At 44.0% G+C, this 13,779-nt stretch overlaps 1 protein-coding gene across 1 annotated transcript; it reads left to right on the forward strand.

Moving 5' to 3' along the window:
* Positions 1-963: 963 nt before the first annotated feature.
* LOC100217491 (GDNF family receptor alpha-4) lies at positions 964-12,883 on the forward strand. Its single transcript, XM_002189600.7, has 8 exons — positions 964-1,128; positions 4,525-4,800; positions 5,502-5,594; positions 6,022-6,367; positions 6,441-6,550; positions 7,725-7,859; positions 8,833-8,963; positions 9,267-12,883. Exons 1-8 carry the CDS (start codon positions 1,086-1,088, stop codon positions 9,399-9,401), a joined length of 1,269 nt encoding a protein of 422 aa, XP_002189636.3. The 5' UTR covers positions 964-1,085; the 3' UTR covers positions 9,402-12,883.
* The last annotated feature ends 896 nt before the right edge of the window (positions 12,884-13,779 follow it).

Here is a 13,779-nt window from a genome sequence, read left to right on the forward strand (position 1 = left end):
TGGTAAAACCCACTCTTCACTGGTTGTGGCAGTCATGGATGTAGAGATGAAATGTCTAGCGTATCACTGGAACTGCTACTTGCTTTAATATGGTGATACACAGTAAATTCCATGCAGAAGAATTCTCACAGCAGTTCCCTGCAGTAAGCAGGAGGACTAATCTTTCTTAAAAACCTCAAGAAGAGGAGGGCACCATGAATTAGATTGTGATTACTTAATGTATTTGCACAATTATTACCTTTTCTGTTGGGTTTTCAGGCAGATGAGGCAGGCCTCTCTATTTATGCAAACAACTGACTTACAAAACGTTTGCCACATTTTCATGTGCTAATGTTTGATGTGCATGTGTTGGACTGTTACTTTTTTGCACTGGTTAATTTGATTTTAGGATGCAAATTAAAAGGAAGCGTCTGTTTAAAAGAATCACAGCTGCCTAAATGCCATACAGGCTCTCAGAAATGCCATCTTTTGTGTGGCTGCAGACAAGCAGCTCAATCAAGACAGAGCCAGCAGCAGGTAAGAAACTGAAATAACAGCCTTCACAACAAAGCCAAAAGGAAGAAGCGACAAGCTCAGTCATCCCATCCACAGCCCCAAGAATCACTCGGGGAATCTACTCAAAAGCCAGTCTGCCTCTGTATCCTCCAAGAAAACTTCCTCCAGAGTGAAGGAGACCCTCCTAAGTTGGATACTTACTGTCCTTCACCCAAATACGCCCCCGAGGGTGCGCAGTCACAGCTCTGCGCTCGGAACTGAAGCGTGCTACGAAACAATAAACAAACGCCCCTTTTGAAGCGGCCCTACACTGTCCGGCCCCAGACCCAGCGGCTTCCCGGTCGCCCTGGGGACAGAGGCCGCTGGATGACCGCCGTCACTCGCCCCGTCTCACACCAGCCCGACGACTCCCCGCGCCCTCCGCCGGCCACGGTCCCCACGGGCGGGCCCCGGACCCGCGGTGGGTCGGGCCGGGGGCGGTGCTCGCCGCCCGCACCTCGCAGGGGCGGGCCGGGCTCGGCAGCATCGAGGCGGGGCCGCGCGCAACATGCGAACCGCAGCCCCGGCGCTCGGAGGCACTGACCGCCAGCATGGGGCCGGCGCTGCTCCTGGGGCTGCTTCTCTCCCGAGCCGGTAACAGCGCCCGGGGCGCGGGGCGGGCTGGGCAGGGCGGCACGACCCCGTCCCTCTCCCGGCGGGCACACAGCAGCAGCACTGGCACCCCGGTCCCGCCGCGGGTTGCAGGGGCGGCGCAGGGGTCGCGGTCGCTGGGGCTGACCGCTGCTCCCCCGCTGCCAGCCGGGCGCGGAGCGCGTCCCGAGCGCGGCGGTCCCGAGAGCTGCGCGGCTTTCCTGGCTCCAGCTGCCCCGCGCGGGTAGGAATGCGCGATTCAAACCGGGAAAGGCGGCTGCTGCTTTGGCCCCAGCGGGGAACCTCCGGGGTGGTTGTGGTCAAACTGGAGGGACGCTCTGGGGAGGGGACCGCCTGCCCTGGAGGCAAGGTGAGTGAGAAGGCGAGAGGAGTTGCCGAGAGGCGATCCCTGAATGAGGCCGGATGGGCACAACGCGGAGATTGATTCGCCTGAGCTGGTCCCGGCTGCACGGCGCTCTCGCTGGCTTCGTCCAAAGCCCAAAGCAGTTTTTGATCCCTACCCCGCATGCATTCGCCCTCTGGAATGCTTAAGGCCCATAGTTTTCCGAGACTAGGCTGAGTTTGCGAAGACCAGTCCAAGGAACTCCTGCAGAGATGCAGTTGATCTACTCTGCCTCCTACTACTGCCAAATGACAAGAGTTGAGGATTGAAATTATTCCTTTAACCAGTTCATCTCTTGTTCAGTCTTCAGTGTTGATGTGACTAGGAATAAGGAAATTAGAAACTGCTCTGAAGCATGCCTAGTTTCTGTTTAGGGGTACTTTGAACTCAAAAAAAGCTGCAGTTTTTTGACTGCTAAAAGATGGGCTGCTGCACTTACACCATAGTAGCCACTGGCAGCCACACGATTGCAAAACATTTCCCACAATTTGCCATGTCCAAATGCCAATGCTTCTTTGGTGACTGTGTTTAATAAAGGAAGGGTTTCCTTCTCTAACTGTTGTCTCTTTAAATGGTGTGGTGCACCAGGGGAAACAAGATAGACATTCTGTATGACAGGACATTGAAAAGGGAGAATAAAGGTGTATTGTATTACTTATCCATTTTTTTCTAAGGTATAAATAATCATAATGTGTTAATTGGTTGTTACCTTTTAACTCTTTTTTAAAAACTATTTTCTTTTACAGATGGGGTTCTCATACACATACATCTTTAACTAATGTTCTGCAACTTAGACCACAGATCTAGGAAAGAATTACCTTTCTCATTCTTTCACATTGTTACTGGACTATTAAGACAAGATTTATAAAAAAATTAAACAACTTGCCAAACTTCAGGGCTTATAACATTGCACAGATAGTAAATTATGTCTGTAGAGGAGAACTGTTTTAAAGTTGAGGTTTAGAGCAGCTTCACCTGAACCCACTGTCCTGGATACAAAGGATTCCTGATGAGAGATTTTTCAGGGAGTTTGAAAAGTCATCAAGACTCTATGTAAGAGCCAGATGAATTACAAAATACAGTAAGTTGCTGGAAGAATAAAGAAACTTGTACAAGTGAGACAGAGGTACCTAGATAATATTACTGAGCTGTAGGGAAAGTAGAAACTTTGAGAAGCAGGCTGGCATTCTACTGCTTGCAGCAAATAAACTGATGAAGCTAGCAAAAGTGAAGTAAGTGGGAGAACAAATCCCATGGGGAAGATGGTACAGTGGACAATATGAGTTGTACCAAGATTTCCCCCTAATTTATAGTGATGGCAGACTGAAATAGTCTACTGCACCTGCTGAACTAGAGAATAACATGATGTACCCAAAGAACACTAAAGGTAGACGTAAGGCTCAGCACAGTCATTTCCAAAAGCCAGCCAAGGAATATTGACCTGAAGGGAAGAAGAAAGCTACCAGCCTATTTATAAATTTTATTAGGAAACTGTCTTGCTTCAAGACTTTGTTGTACTTGTACTGTAAACATAGATTTATATACTGCAGAAATGAAGAAAGATTACAGACTGAATTCACCTACCCATGACAACATAATCATAAAATTATAGAAAGACTTGGGCAAGAAGGGACCTTAAAGATCACCTTGATCTAACCCCCTGCCATGGACAGGGACATCTTTCACTAGACCAGGTTGCCCTAAGTCTCATCCAACCTGGCCTTGGACACTTCCAGGGATGGGGCAGCCACAGCTGCTCTGGGCAACCTGTGCCAGGCCCTTATCACCCTTTGAGTAAATAACTTCTTCCTAACATCTAAGCTAAATCTTGCCTTTTTATTTTAAAACTGTTCCCCCTTGTCTTATCACTATCTGCCTGCATAAGAAGTTGGTATCCCTCCTTTTTTATAAGACTCCTTTAAGTACTGAAAGGGGATCCAGTGGAGGTCTCCCTGGAGCCTTCTTCAGGCTGAATAACACGACCTCTCTCAATCTGTCTCATAGCAGGAGGTGCTCCAGCCCTCAGAGCATCTTTGGGCCTCCTCTGGACCCATGCTAACAGCTTCATGTCCTTCCTGTGCTGAGGGCCCGAGGGCTGGATGCAGCACTCTAGGTGGTGTCTCATGAGGGCAGAACCTACTCTCTCAATCTGCTGGCCATGCTGATTTTGATGCAGCTCAGGACATATTTGCTTTTTGGGCCACAAGTGCACATGACCAGCTCACCCCTGAGGACCCCCAAGTCCTCCTCTGGAAGGCTGCTAGTTCATCTCCCAGTCTGGACTTGGAGATGCAGGTGCAGCATTTGTACTTGGACTGATTGAACTTCATGAGGTTCTTATGGGCCAAGCCTTCATCTGCATTTTTGGCAGGGATTTTAGGGACTGGACTCTATCTACTTTAATTGACTGCATATCAGCCCTTCCGCATGAAGCTACTTGCGTCCTTTGTTAAGGATTCATTTTATTATGCAAAGAATACACATTCTTAATTCTTCAGGCTCATTAAAGTAGTTGTTTTTATACCCTATAAATGCTTTTCTCAGTACATCTCTTAATGACCAGCATATACTATAGTAATTGCAGCAGTACTGACTCACAGTACATAGCATGGTGTTACTATGTGCTTATTGCACTGTGGTTTTCAGTGCCTCGATAGAAGAACTTCTTCAAAGCAGGCCTCAGCAACCCCAAGGTTTCACAGGGATTTACTAGTCCCTAAAATACAGAGCAATCCCTGATTCTGGCCAAGTTGAACAAAATTATTATGAAGGCTTTTATTTAACCTTTAGTTCCCTCTTTAATTTATACTCATACTTTTTTCTTCTAAATGGAAACAGCTCTTGTTCCTTAACTACTCCATATGGAAGATTCCAGCAAGTACTGTTTCTTGCAAGGAGTCCTTGTTGAAGACAGAATCCCCGAAGAACAATGACAAGATGCTTGTGTGGCATTCATCTTGATTGGGGTCCTAACAGTCTTTTCTCTACTTGATCAGGAGACCTCATGGCTCTGCCCAGCAGTGACTGTGTCATGGCAGAGCAGCTATGCCTCTCTGACTCCACCTGCAATGCCACATACAGGACCTTGGAAAACTGTGCCCTGGCCAAGACTCGCCTCCTTTCACTGGATCACGACAGCAGGGTCAGATGTCTGAATGCAGAGCTTGACCTTGGGAACAGCTCTTTGCTGCACTGCAAGTGTCACCGGCGCATGAAGAGACAGGAGCACTGCTTACGCATTTTCTGGACCGTTCACTCCAGCATGACAGATGGTGAGATGAAGTTATATAAATTTACAAGGTACTAGTAAGGCTTACCCCCACTCCCTAGGTGAAAACAGCCGTGAAAGTCCATTTCCCAGCACTGTAAGTAATTGCTCTGTAACCATATCTCCTAGTAAAGAGAATTCATTACTACTGTGTTTGATAAGCAGAGAAAACTGATCTGGTATGGAACCAACCCTTCAAATACACCAGCAAACCTAAGAGACAAAGAAAGCTACACTGAGATACTTAGATTTAGTGCTGTGAAAAATACTTCAAAATGGTTCTGTCTGTCCATCACTGAAAACACATGTGATTATGACACATATTGCCACAGCATCCCTAAGTGTTCTGCTGCTTTCTTTTGTGGGATGCTTCTACTTGACCTCCCACTAGAGTTGCAGCAACCTGTGCTGCTGAGCTCGTCACACTTAGTGAAGCTGAAAAATCCAAATGACTAGATAGACCAAATTCCAGATGGACAAAATGTAATGACGGTTTTATATAGTAATAGCTTTGTATTTTCAGAAGAACCATTCTTGGCATTTGACTATGAGTGAGACAGAGCATTTCTGAACTCCAGCCTGAGGAAAGAACCAGGCATAAATAAGAAAAATATCCATTTAAGAATAAACAAACAAATAAATAAAGCTGATAATAAAGCATTTCTCCCATCTCCCACTGCATTAAATATCTTGTATCTTGCCTAGGTTATTTCAATTTGGAAACCTCTCCCTATGAGAATCCAGCAAATGAAGAACACTGGAAGACAGATTATAATAAACTGGCAGCTCTGGTATCAGGTAAGGATTGTAATGGTTACATGATATAATGCTGCCCTCTCTTATCTTTTCATGGGTTGAAGATTATTAAGAACAATTTGGGGTAATGGCCCCTTTAATCAGAGGAATGCCTGCTCTGGTTACTTGCCTAAATTTGTCACTCCTACCAAGTGTAAATAAAACCACAGATCCAGACCCATGAAACCAGTAATAACCCACAATGATCCATTTTCTGAAACAAGCACCCTACTATGAACCAATAAAAAAATACTCATTTGTAACTAGTATAATTACAATGTCATACTGCAGGCACATAGAAGGACTGGTTTGCTGTGTTGTTTTTGATTTTTTTTGAATCTGACCATCAAGAAAGGAGTACTCCTGCTTCCATACAGAATCTCTTCTGGAGACTTGCTTCATGTCTTTTGTGTTTCCTTTGGCTTTATAGGCTCACAGTTAGCAGGAGATGCAACAAATCCATGTCTGAGAGCAACACATGTCTGCAATCTGAGCAAGAAGTGTTTTCGTCTCCGCACAGACTATGCCTCCATCTGCACCAAGGGAGCAGGAAGTGAGGATGTGTGTGACCGGCGCAAGTGCCACAGAGGGCTAAGGAATTTCTTTGAGAAAGTTCCTGAGGATTTCACCAAAACAATCCTGTTCTGTCCATGTCAAGATGAACTTTGTGGAGAAAGGCGCCGCAAAACTATTGTTCCTGATTGTTCCTTCCAGTATAACACCAAACCAAATTGCCTCTGGCTTCTGGACTCCTGCTTAGAAGACCATATCTGCAAGTAGGTCAAGCAGCAGAGGATGTTATCCAAGAGAACAACATCGACACTGATAGTCTCATTTTCCTTCCTGCAGATCCCGACTGGCTGACTTTCAACAAAATTGTCAACCCGTAGACATGTCTCCAGATGGCTGCTTTCTGCACAACCATGCTGCATGCCTGCAGGCTTACATGGGGATGATTGGTAAGCAATATCCACAGGAACATACAGGGTAGATGCTTTCAGGCCACAAATTTGGAGGCACTCTGATGCTGTGAAGGACCATCCTGGTCTCCTGCAGGAGGTAGCCCTCAGTATACAGGTGAATATGCCTTACGAATGGATGCTAGTGCTCTCCTTTGCCTCAGAGGTAAACACAGTCCAAAGAGAGCTCTTCCGTGGAATTTTTTGCTGTACTTTGCCCCATTATTGCCTGAGATTTCTGGATGCCTCTTTGCATCATCAGCTGGTGCAAAGCACTCCAAGTGCCTCAGCAACAGTGCTCTGTGGGCTTGTGTGAACTAAGTCATTGTCATTCCTAATGCTGGAGTTACATCCCATTACAGCAGTGATTCAACACAGCAATTCATCACTGCCTGACTTTTAGACTCCTGATGTCTTGTTAGTATTGTGCACACGATGTTCTCAGAGCCAGCCAGAACATAGAATTACCAGCTGTTAGAAGGAAGGGCATCTTTGGTTTTAGTTATTTACTATCTACCAACCTACTAAAACGTTTTCAGAGTAGCTCAAAAGAGGATGTAAAGAACAGCAGTACCTCAGAAGCTGTAAATCTAGACGATACCTTCAATTTTTCCAGATAGCTCTACTAGTTTTGAGCTAAATGAACACTGCCTGAGTGGCACACTACAGGTGTTCAGTATTTATTTGTCAAAAGGCATCTGGCTACACAGTGTTGCCAGTTACACAAAAAGTAAGAGTACCTTTTGCTGCCATATGTCAGCTGAGTCCACGCAAGTCCTTCACATCCTAAAATAAAAATCCTCCACAATTTAATGCTTGCACCATTAAATCGCTTATCGCCCATCAGTTTGCGCTGAGCTCTGCAGGTACAGTTCTCACCATTGCTTCTGCTGTGTACACATCACAATTTAATGCTTGCACCAGCTTCAGTTCTCAATACATCTCAGAGTGCCTGTGTCAGGGGTAGCAGTCTCAACACTTTCTCACAGCTCAGCAGACTTCAGGTAGGTTCATCAAGCCTGGGCCACCTCCCTGGCACTCCTGACCTCGCCTGGGTGATAACATGCTTATCACAGTGGAAGGCCTCTGCCTCCAGGGCAGCATTTCCTTCAGTATAACATGAATGTTATATATATATGTCTATAATGCTTCTTTCGTCTGGGGTTTGGGACAGGCACACCCATGACACCCAACTATGTCAGTAACTCCAGTGTGGAGGTCTCCTTGTGGTGTACATGTGAGAACAGCGGCAACCAGAAGGAGAAGTGTGACCAGCTACTCGGCATGTTTGAGAGCAACAAATGCCTTGGTAAGCATCAGTCACATCTCAGAGAAACAGCTCAGCAGAGAGCAGTTCAAATCCTGTGATTTCAAGATTCTGTGTTGCACTGCTCTTGTGTATAGTTCTATCTTCTGCAATGTCTCCATGATCTCCTCTGCAACCTATGGGACCAGCCTGGATCTGCTCTAAGAACTGTTTCTGTATCTTTTGGCAACATTTCTGTTCATCTTGAACACCCATGAAGCTATTTCCAAACATCATTCAAATGAAGGGCACTGCAAAAACATCACCAAGGGGACGTGAGACATGCTGTATCCATAGGTTGCCGAGTAACCACATCTGTGCACCAGGATTATGGGGTCAGGATTCCTCTCCTTGTCCTCTGTTTCTGTACTCACCCCTGGCCCTCATTTACTCAGTCAAAATAAGTAGCTCCTGATGCAGCCTGTTACCAGATTCAGCATAGCAGTTGCAAAAGTCATGCTACATACAACTGTGTAATCCTAAGTCTGTATTTCTTTTATCTCCCTAGCATTTTAGCAACATACCTTAATGAGATTTAAATATTTTATGTTTGTAAAAGCTTTAAAAGGATATAAAAGAAAACAGCATAATTACATAAATGATTAATATTTAAACCTGCCTCCTGCAGTATATAAAAGCCTTACACCCAGCACTATAGACACATCTACAATTTAATCATCTCATCCAAGATACTACAAACGTGTCCCTTACAAAATACAGAGTTGGGAAAGTCGCAGAGAGGCCCAGAAGTCTTCAGGTACAGTTAAAACTGTTTTTGCAATCTGCTCAACCTCACAAGTAAACCCACAAATTGAGAGGCCATTCACAAAACAGAGAATACATATTTTCTAAATGAAGGCCACACAGCCTGGGAGTGCCTTTGCTAAAATAGCTTTCCTAGACTTCTAGACTCACTAGACTCCAAGGTGTGCACAAGAAAAGCACAGTAAGACTCTTACTTTATATCTGTTTGCAGAAAATACCATTTGGTCTCAAATGCACCTGAAGCAGATGGCTCTAGAAAGACAGGAAGACTTCCTTTATTCATCTTCCCTAAGCTTCCAAGGAGACAGTGCCAGCACATCTCTCTCTTCAGCTATGTCCCAGGTATGCAATGCTTTGTTGCCTTCACAAAACAGTCAAGTAGCCTAGAGACAGTAGTTGAAAAGCCTTGTATCTGGAAATATGTGACTTTGGGCATCAAACCAATGGATGCCATGTGCATGCAGAACACTGGACTACTTTACCTTAAGTTAGTCCTTCCACAGACAAGCAGAAATAGGAGGCTGTATGTCTGGCCACAGGAGTTTCAGCAGTCTCACATTAGTGCTCAGAACCAGAGGTTCTGCAGCCAGAAGTTTGAACATAAGCATGTCTAACTGGGATTCATCCCTCCTTTTTATTTCCTAGGTGGCTGAAGGGAAGACACACGGAGACAGCTACAAACAGAGCAGTATGCCCATGGCCTCCTCTGTATTTTCTGGAGCTGCTACTTCCTGGCCTTCTCTGGCTCTGTTCCTGCCCCTGTTGCTTAGCCCACAGTAATGTGGCATAAATGGAATCTTTCCTTCCCATATTATTAATATTATTCCATATCCAGGCATGTCCCAATACAGATTTACCTTTGGGAAACAGAAGGCTTTCAGACAAGACGAATGGCCTTAACCCAGAATGGCAATCACTGGAAACCTCCCACATATGTGCACCCCGCTTTCCCCCTGTCAGTTTGCACTGAGCTCTGCAGGTACAGTTCTCACCATTGCTTCTGCTGAGTACACATTCTGAGTAACAGGCTAATGTTCCAGCTTAATAGGTTAAATCAAAGGTCTGATTTCTTTCAGAATTTGTGCAGGGTTTGGTTTTTGACTGTAGGAATTATCTAACAGTGTCTCCGACCACACTACCATCTGAACTTCCTCCTCAGGCATACAATCATTGAATGGTTTGGGTTTGAAGGGACCTTAAAAAATCATTTAGCTCCAGCCCCCATGCCATGGGCAGGGACCACCTTCCACTAGACCAGGTTGTTGCAAACCCCGTCCTACCCGGCCTTGAACACTTGAAGGGATGGGGCAAGCACAGCTTCTCTGGACAATCTGTGCCAGTGCCTCACCATCCTCACAGGAAAGAATTTTTTCCTAACATACCCTCTTTCAGTTTAGAAACGTTGTTCCATATCCTGTCCCTAGAGACCCTGGAAAAAGTCTCTCAGTGCTTATCATCCCCTCTGATGTACTGAAAAGGCACAACAAGGTCTCCCCAGAGCATTCTGTTTTCCAGGCAAACCAGCCTTTCTTCATAGGAGAGGAGTTCTAGCCCTCTCATAATTTTCATGGCCTTGTCTGAACCTGCTTGAACAGGTCCATGTTTGTCATGTACAGGGGCACCCCAGAGTTGGAACACTGCATTCCAGGTTGGAAGGTGTGCTGGGGTAGAGGGGAAGAATTACCTCTCAGCCTGCTGGTCACACTTCTTTTTATGTGGCCCAGGCTGCAGGATGGCTTTCTGGGCTGCAAGTGCATTTTACAGAGTCATATCTAGTTTTCCCTCTAGCCATGTATCCAAGTCCTTTGCTGCAGGGCTACTCTCAATCCGTTCATTCCCCCACTCTGTACTGATATTGAGGGGTGTCCCAAACCAGGTGTGGGACCTTGCACTTGTACTTGTTGCACTTAATGAATTTTGTTGGTATCTATTTCACAAGCCTATGAAGGTATAGAGTGTATCATCCCAAAGACTAGACGCCTGTGCTTCAGGGTGTGTTGCAAGTAAAGCTCAATAAACACACATGTGAAGTCCGTGGTAAACACCATCTCTGGATTACTTTCAGTTCCCTTTTCAAATCCATTATTTTAACTATATGAAAAATACCAGTCCAGATCAAGAACACTATATTAGAGTTTATGCTCCATTCTCTTGTTCCTTCAACATATACATAATCCATTATCATGGCTAGCAACATACTTGGGTTTTGTTGTTCAGATGAATGATGCTCAACTCCAGTAGATTTAGGCTTATCTAGCAAAAGATGACCTTGCCTGGCCTCAGGACAAACCTTCTCTGTAACCCTTAGAGAATACATTTGGCTCTTTGAAGGTGCATTGACCACAAACCCTGGGACATACAGTTACAAGAATCTCTTTGTACCTGCCCACGTATTGAAGTTACCATTGCTGCCTTCCAGCCACCTGCCCCATCTTCCTCTTCTGCCAAGCACCATTTCATAACCTGTTTATTCTCAATGTAAATGTGTGCACTGTGTAACTGCTGTTAGTTTGTACTGTGTTTGTCTGTTAAAATGTGGTGTTAAGTGAATATTGATTTCTGAGCATAGGTTAACAGTCTACAATCAATTGTGTGCGAGAGTTGCCTCAGCAGCCAGCCAGCATTTTCAAATAGCGAGAAACTCAGCTCAAAACAGCCCCTCCATGCACACATGTAGAGCCCATTGCTCATACTTAGAGAGAGGCAACAGATCTGAACAATACTATACTCATCTAAATAAGATTATAATCCTGAACAGAGGCAGAGTAGCTGAGTATTTTTTTATTCTGTGTTTTATCTGTTGCCAGGGAAGCACCAGCTAGGTAATATGCTGTGGTTCCCAGTCACTGTCAGACATGTTACTACAGAATCTTATATCGTCCTGTGTATGAAAGTAATTATCCTTCTGCAGTGATAATAGTTCCATTTCCAATTCCAGACTTCTGTTTATTTCCTAGGCAGGTAGAGCAAAAAAATCATGCATGCAGCAGCATCATCTCCTCTTTCACACAGAGAAGCAATGTATTATTTACATGCAGTAGGAATGAATATGTTTTTTTAATAAACAGGAATACTAATGTTGAAATTTCTTATTATCTACTGAAATATGGCTATTTGGAGCAAGAGACAGCACTGTTTCCACGTGTTTGCCACCATTAGTTAATAAAAATAGAGTCAGTGTAACCCTAACATAGTATGTACATTAGACCATCCTCTATATGGTGTGACTTAGAAATGTGTCAAGATTCTTGACTGTAATGTAATAGCATCTGCCATCTCTGGAAGTTAATGGAGAGTGACAGGGAAGAAGGAAATGTTATTATTTTCACTATTCCATGTAACAGAGAGAATATTTGTGAGAATAATGGAGTAGATTTCTGAGTGATCTGTACCACACACACTGGTACACAATGTACTGCATTGATCTCCCACTCATCTGTGCTGTGATCTTTCCTCTTTCCCCAATTTAGTGCTGTAAAGCAGATTGATAAGGAAAAAAGGATTAGCATTTTCTTGTTCATGTTTAGGGCACTAAATTCCTACTAAGAAGGTTATTGATTGCAATTGCAGTCTTCTTTCATATCCTGGATCGTACGGGAAAATGCTTGACACTTGGACAAATCATACTCTAGACTGAAATTGAAACAAAACATGTCAGATTGTTGGGTGTTTTTTTTTTCAAATGTCCTGTGTCCTTTTTTTATGCGCCTTTATATACACAGTTGCCTCTTAGCTTGCTCATCAATAACTGCAAGAAAAATTCACTTCTAACTAACCTTCATTCACACTGGTGTGAATATAAACCCATTTTCACTTTTCTAACACCTGATCTCTAAATATCACAATTTTTCAACTACACAGCATATATGCATGCACAACTTAGCTGCTACTAGAAATGTCATGCCAGTATCACTATCAATTCAGTTCTGTTAGCACCATCAATGTTCCAAGACTGGCACATTTCCTAAACCCATTCAGAACAGCTTACTAACCATACTACAGGGCAATTAAGAACCCCTCTTCAGCTTCTGTTCCCAGAGAGTGGAAAACAACATCCCGTGAGCACCTGTGGTCTCAAAAAAGATAATCTACAAAACACAAAAATAATCCAATAAAAATTTTCTATCCAGACAGTCTTAAAAATGAGCATCCAGCAAGCATATAGGAGGAGGAAAACTTCTAATTACTGTAATGTAGATTATTTTTTAAAGAGTAAAATAATATGAGGTCTGACTAATAAAATTTATCTTGCAATTCTAGAAGTCTCCTGCCTTCCTTTGCATTTTATAGAAGCTACACTCCTTATATCCACTGCTGGAGGCATTATGGAACAGAAATGTAAAGAACAGAGTTAGAATGTCTTACAAAGCGATCTCAACTTTTACAGATATCACTCGCTGTCAGGTACTTCAGATGTGGCTTCTAGAATTCTGATAGAGCCTTAGGTCTCTTAACATGATCTAATGTAGCATTTACAAAGGGCATTCATATAGTTCTCCAGCAGTGAGCTCAGCCAACTCTTAGATAAGCGGTTTCTTGTGACAAGTGGGAGAAGCAATTCACATTTCTTGCCCGAGGTCATAAGCAAGATGAATGCCAGAGATAAACCTTGATTTTGCAAGTCCAAAGATAGTGCCCTTGCCTCATTCAAATAATTCCCACTGCCTCCAAGAAACGCCTATGTTTTAGTAAGAATCAACTGGCTGCAGTTCTCCTTGTAGAAGGGGGAACAATATGTTATTGCAGATGATGAAAAGCTAAAGCACTGTTGGTTTTGTACAGTGATGCCAGGCTACAGAGCTCCGGCACACCTCTCAAAATCAGCTGACAGTAAAAGGTAGCTTTCAATTGATAGGAAAGGGCTACAGGTTCACCATCTGTAAAGAATGAAAATATCTTTTTCAATACATCTTAAAAATCATGTCACTCCATTCGCCAAAATGGTAGGCAACCTTATACAATAAAATACACATAATAAAAAGGAGAATTGTCAAAGTAATCTTTAATGTATCCATGAACCAAGCAAAGCTTTTGGGGACAACAGTGGAGAAAGAGGAAGCCAATCAGCACTGCTGGGCTCCACAGGATTGTTCAGCACTGCTATGGAATCACAACTCGCAGCTATTCCACAGCTGCTTCCCCCACTGAAACAGATCCT

The sequence above is a fragment of the Taeniopygia guttata genome, chromosome 13 (genome assembly GCF_048771995.1).
Source record: "Taeniopygia guttata chromosome 13, bTaeGut7.mat, whole genome shotgun sequence".
NCBI classification, from domain to species: Eukaryota; Metazoa; Chordata; class Aves; order Passeriformes; family Estrildidae; genus Taeniopygia; species Taeniopygia guttata.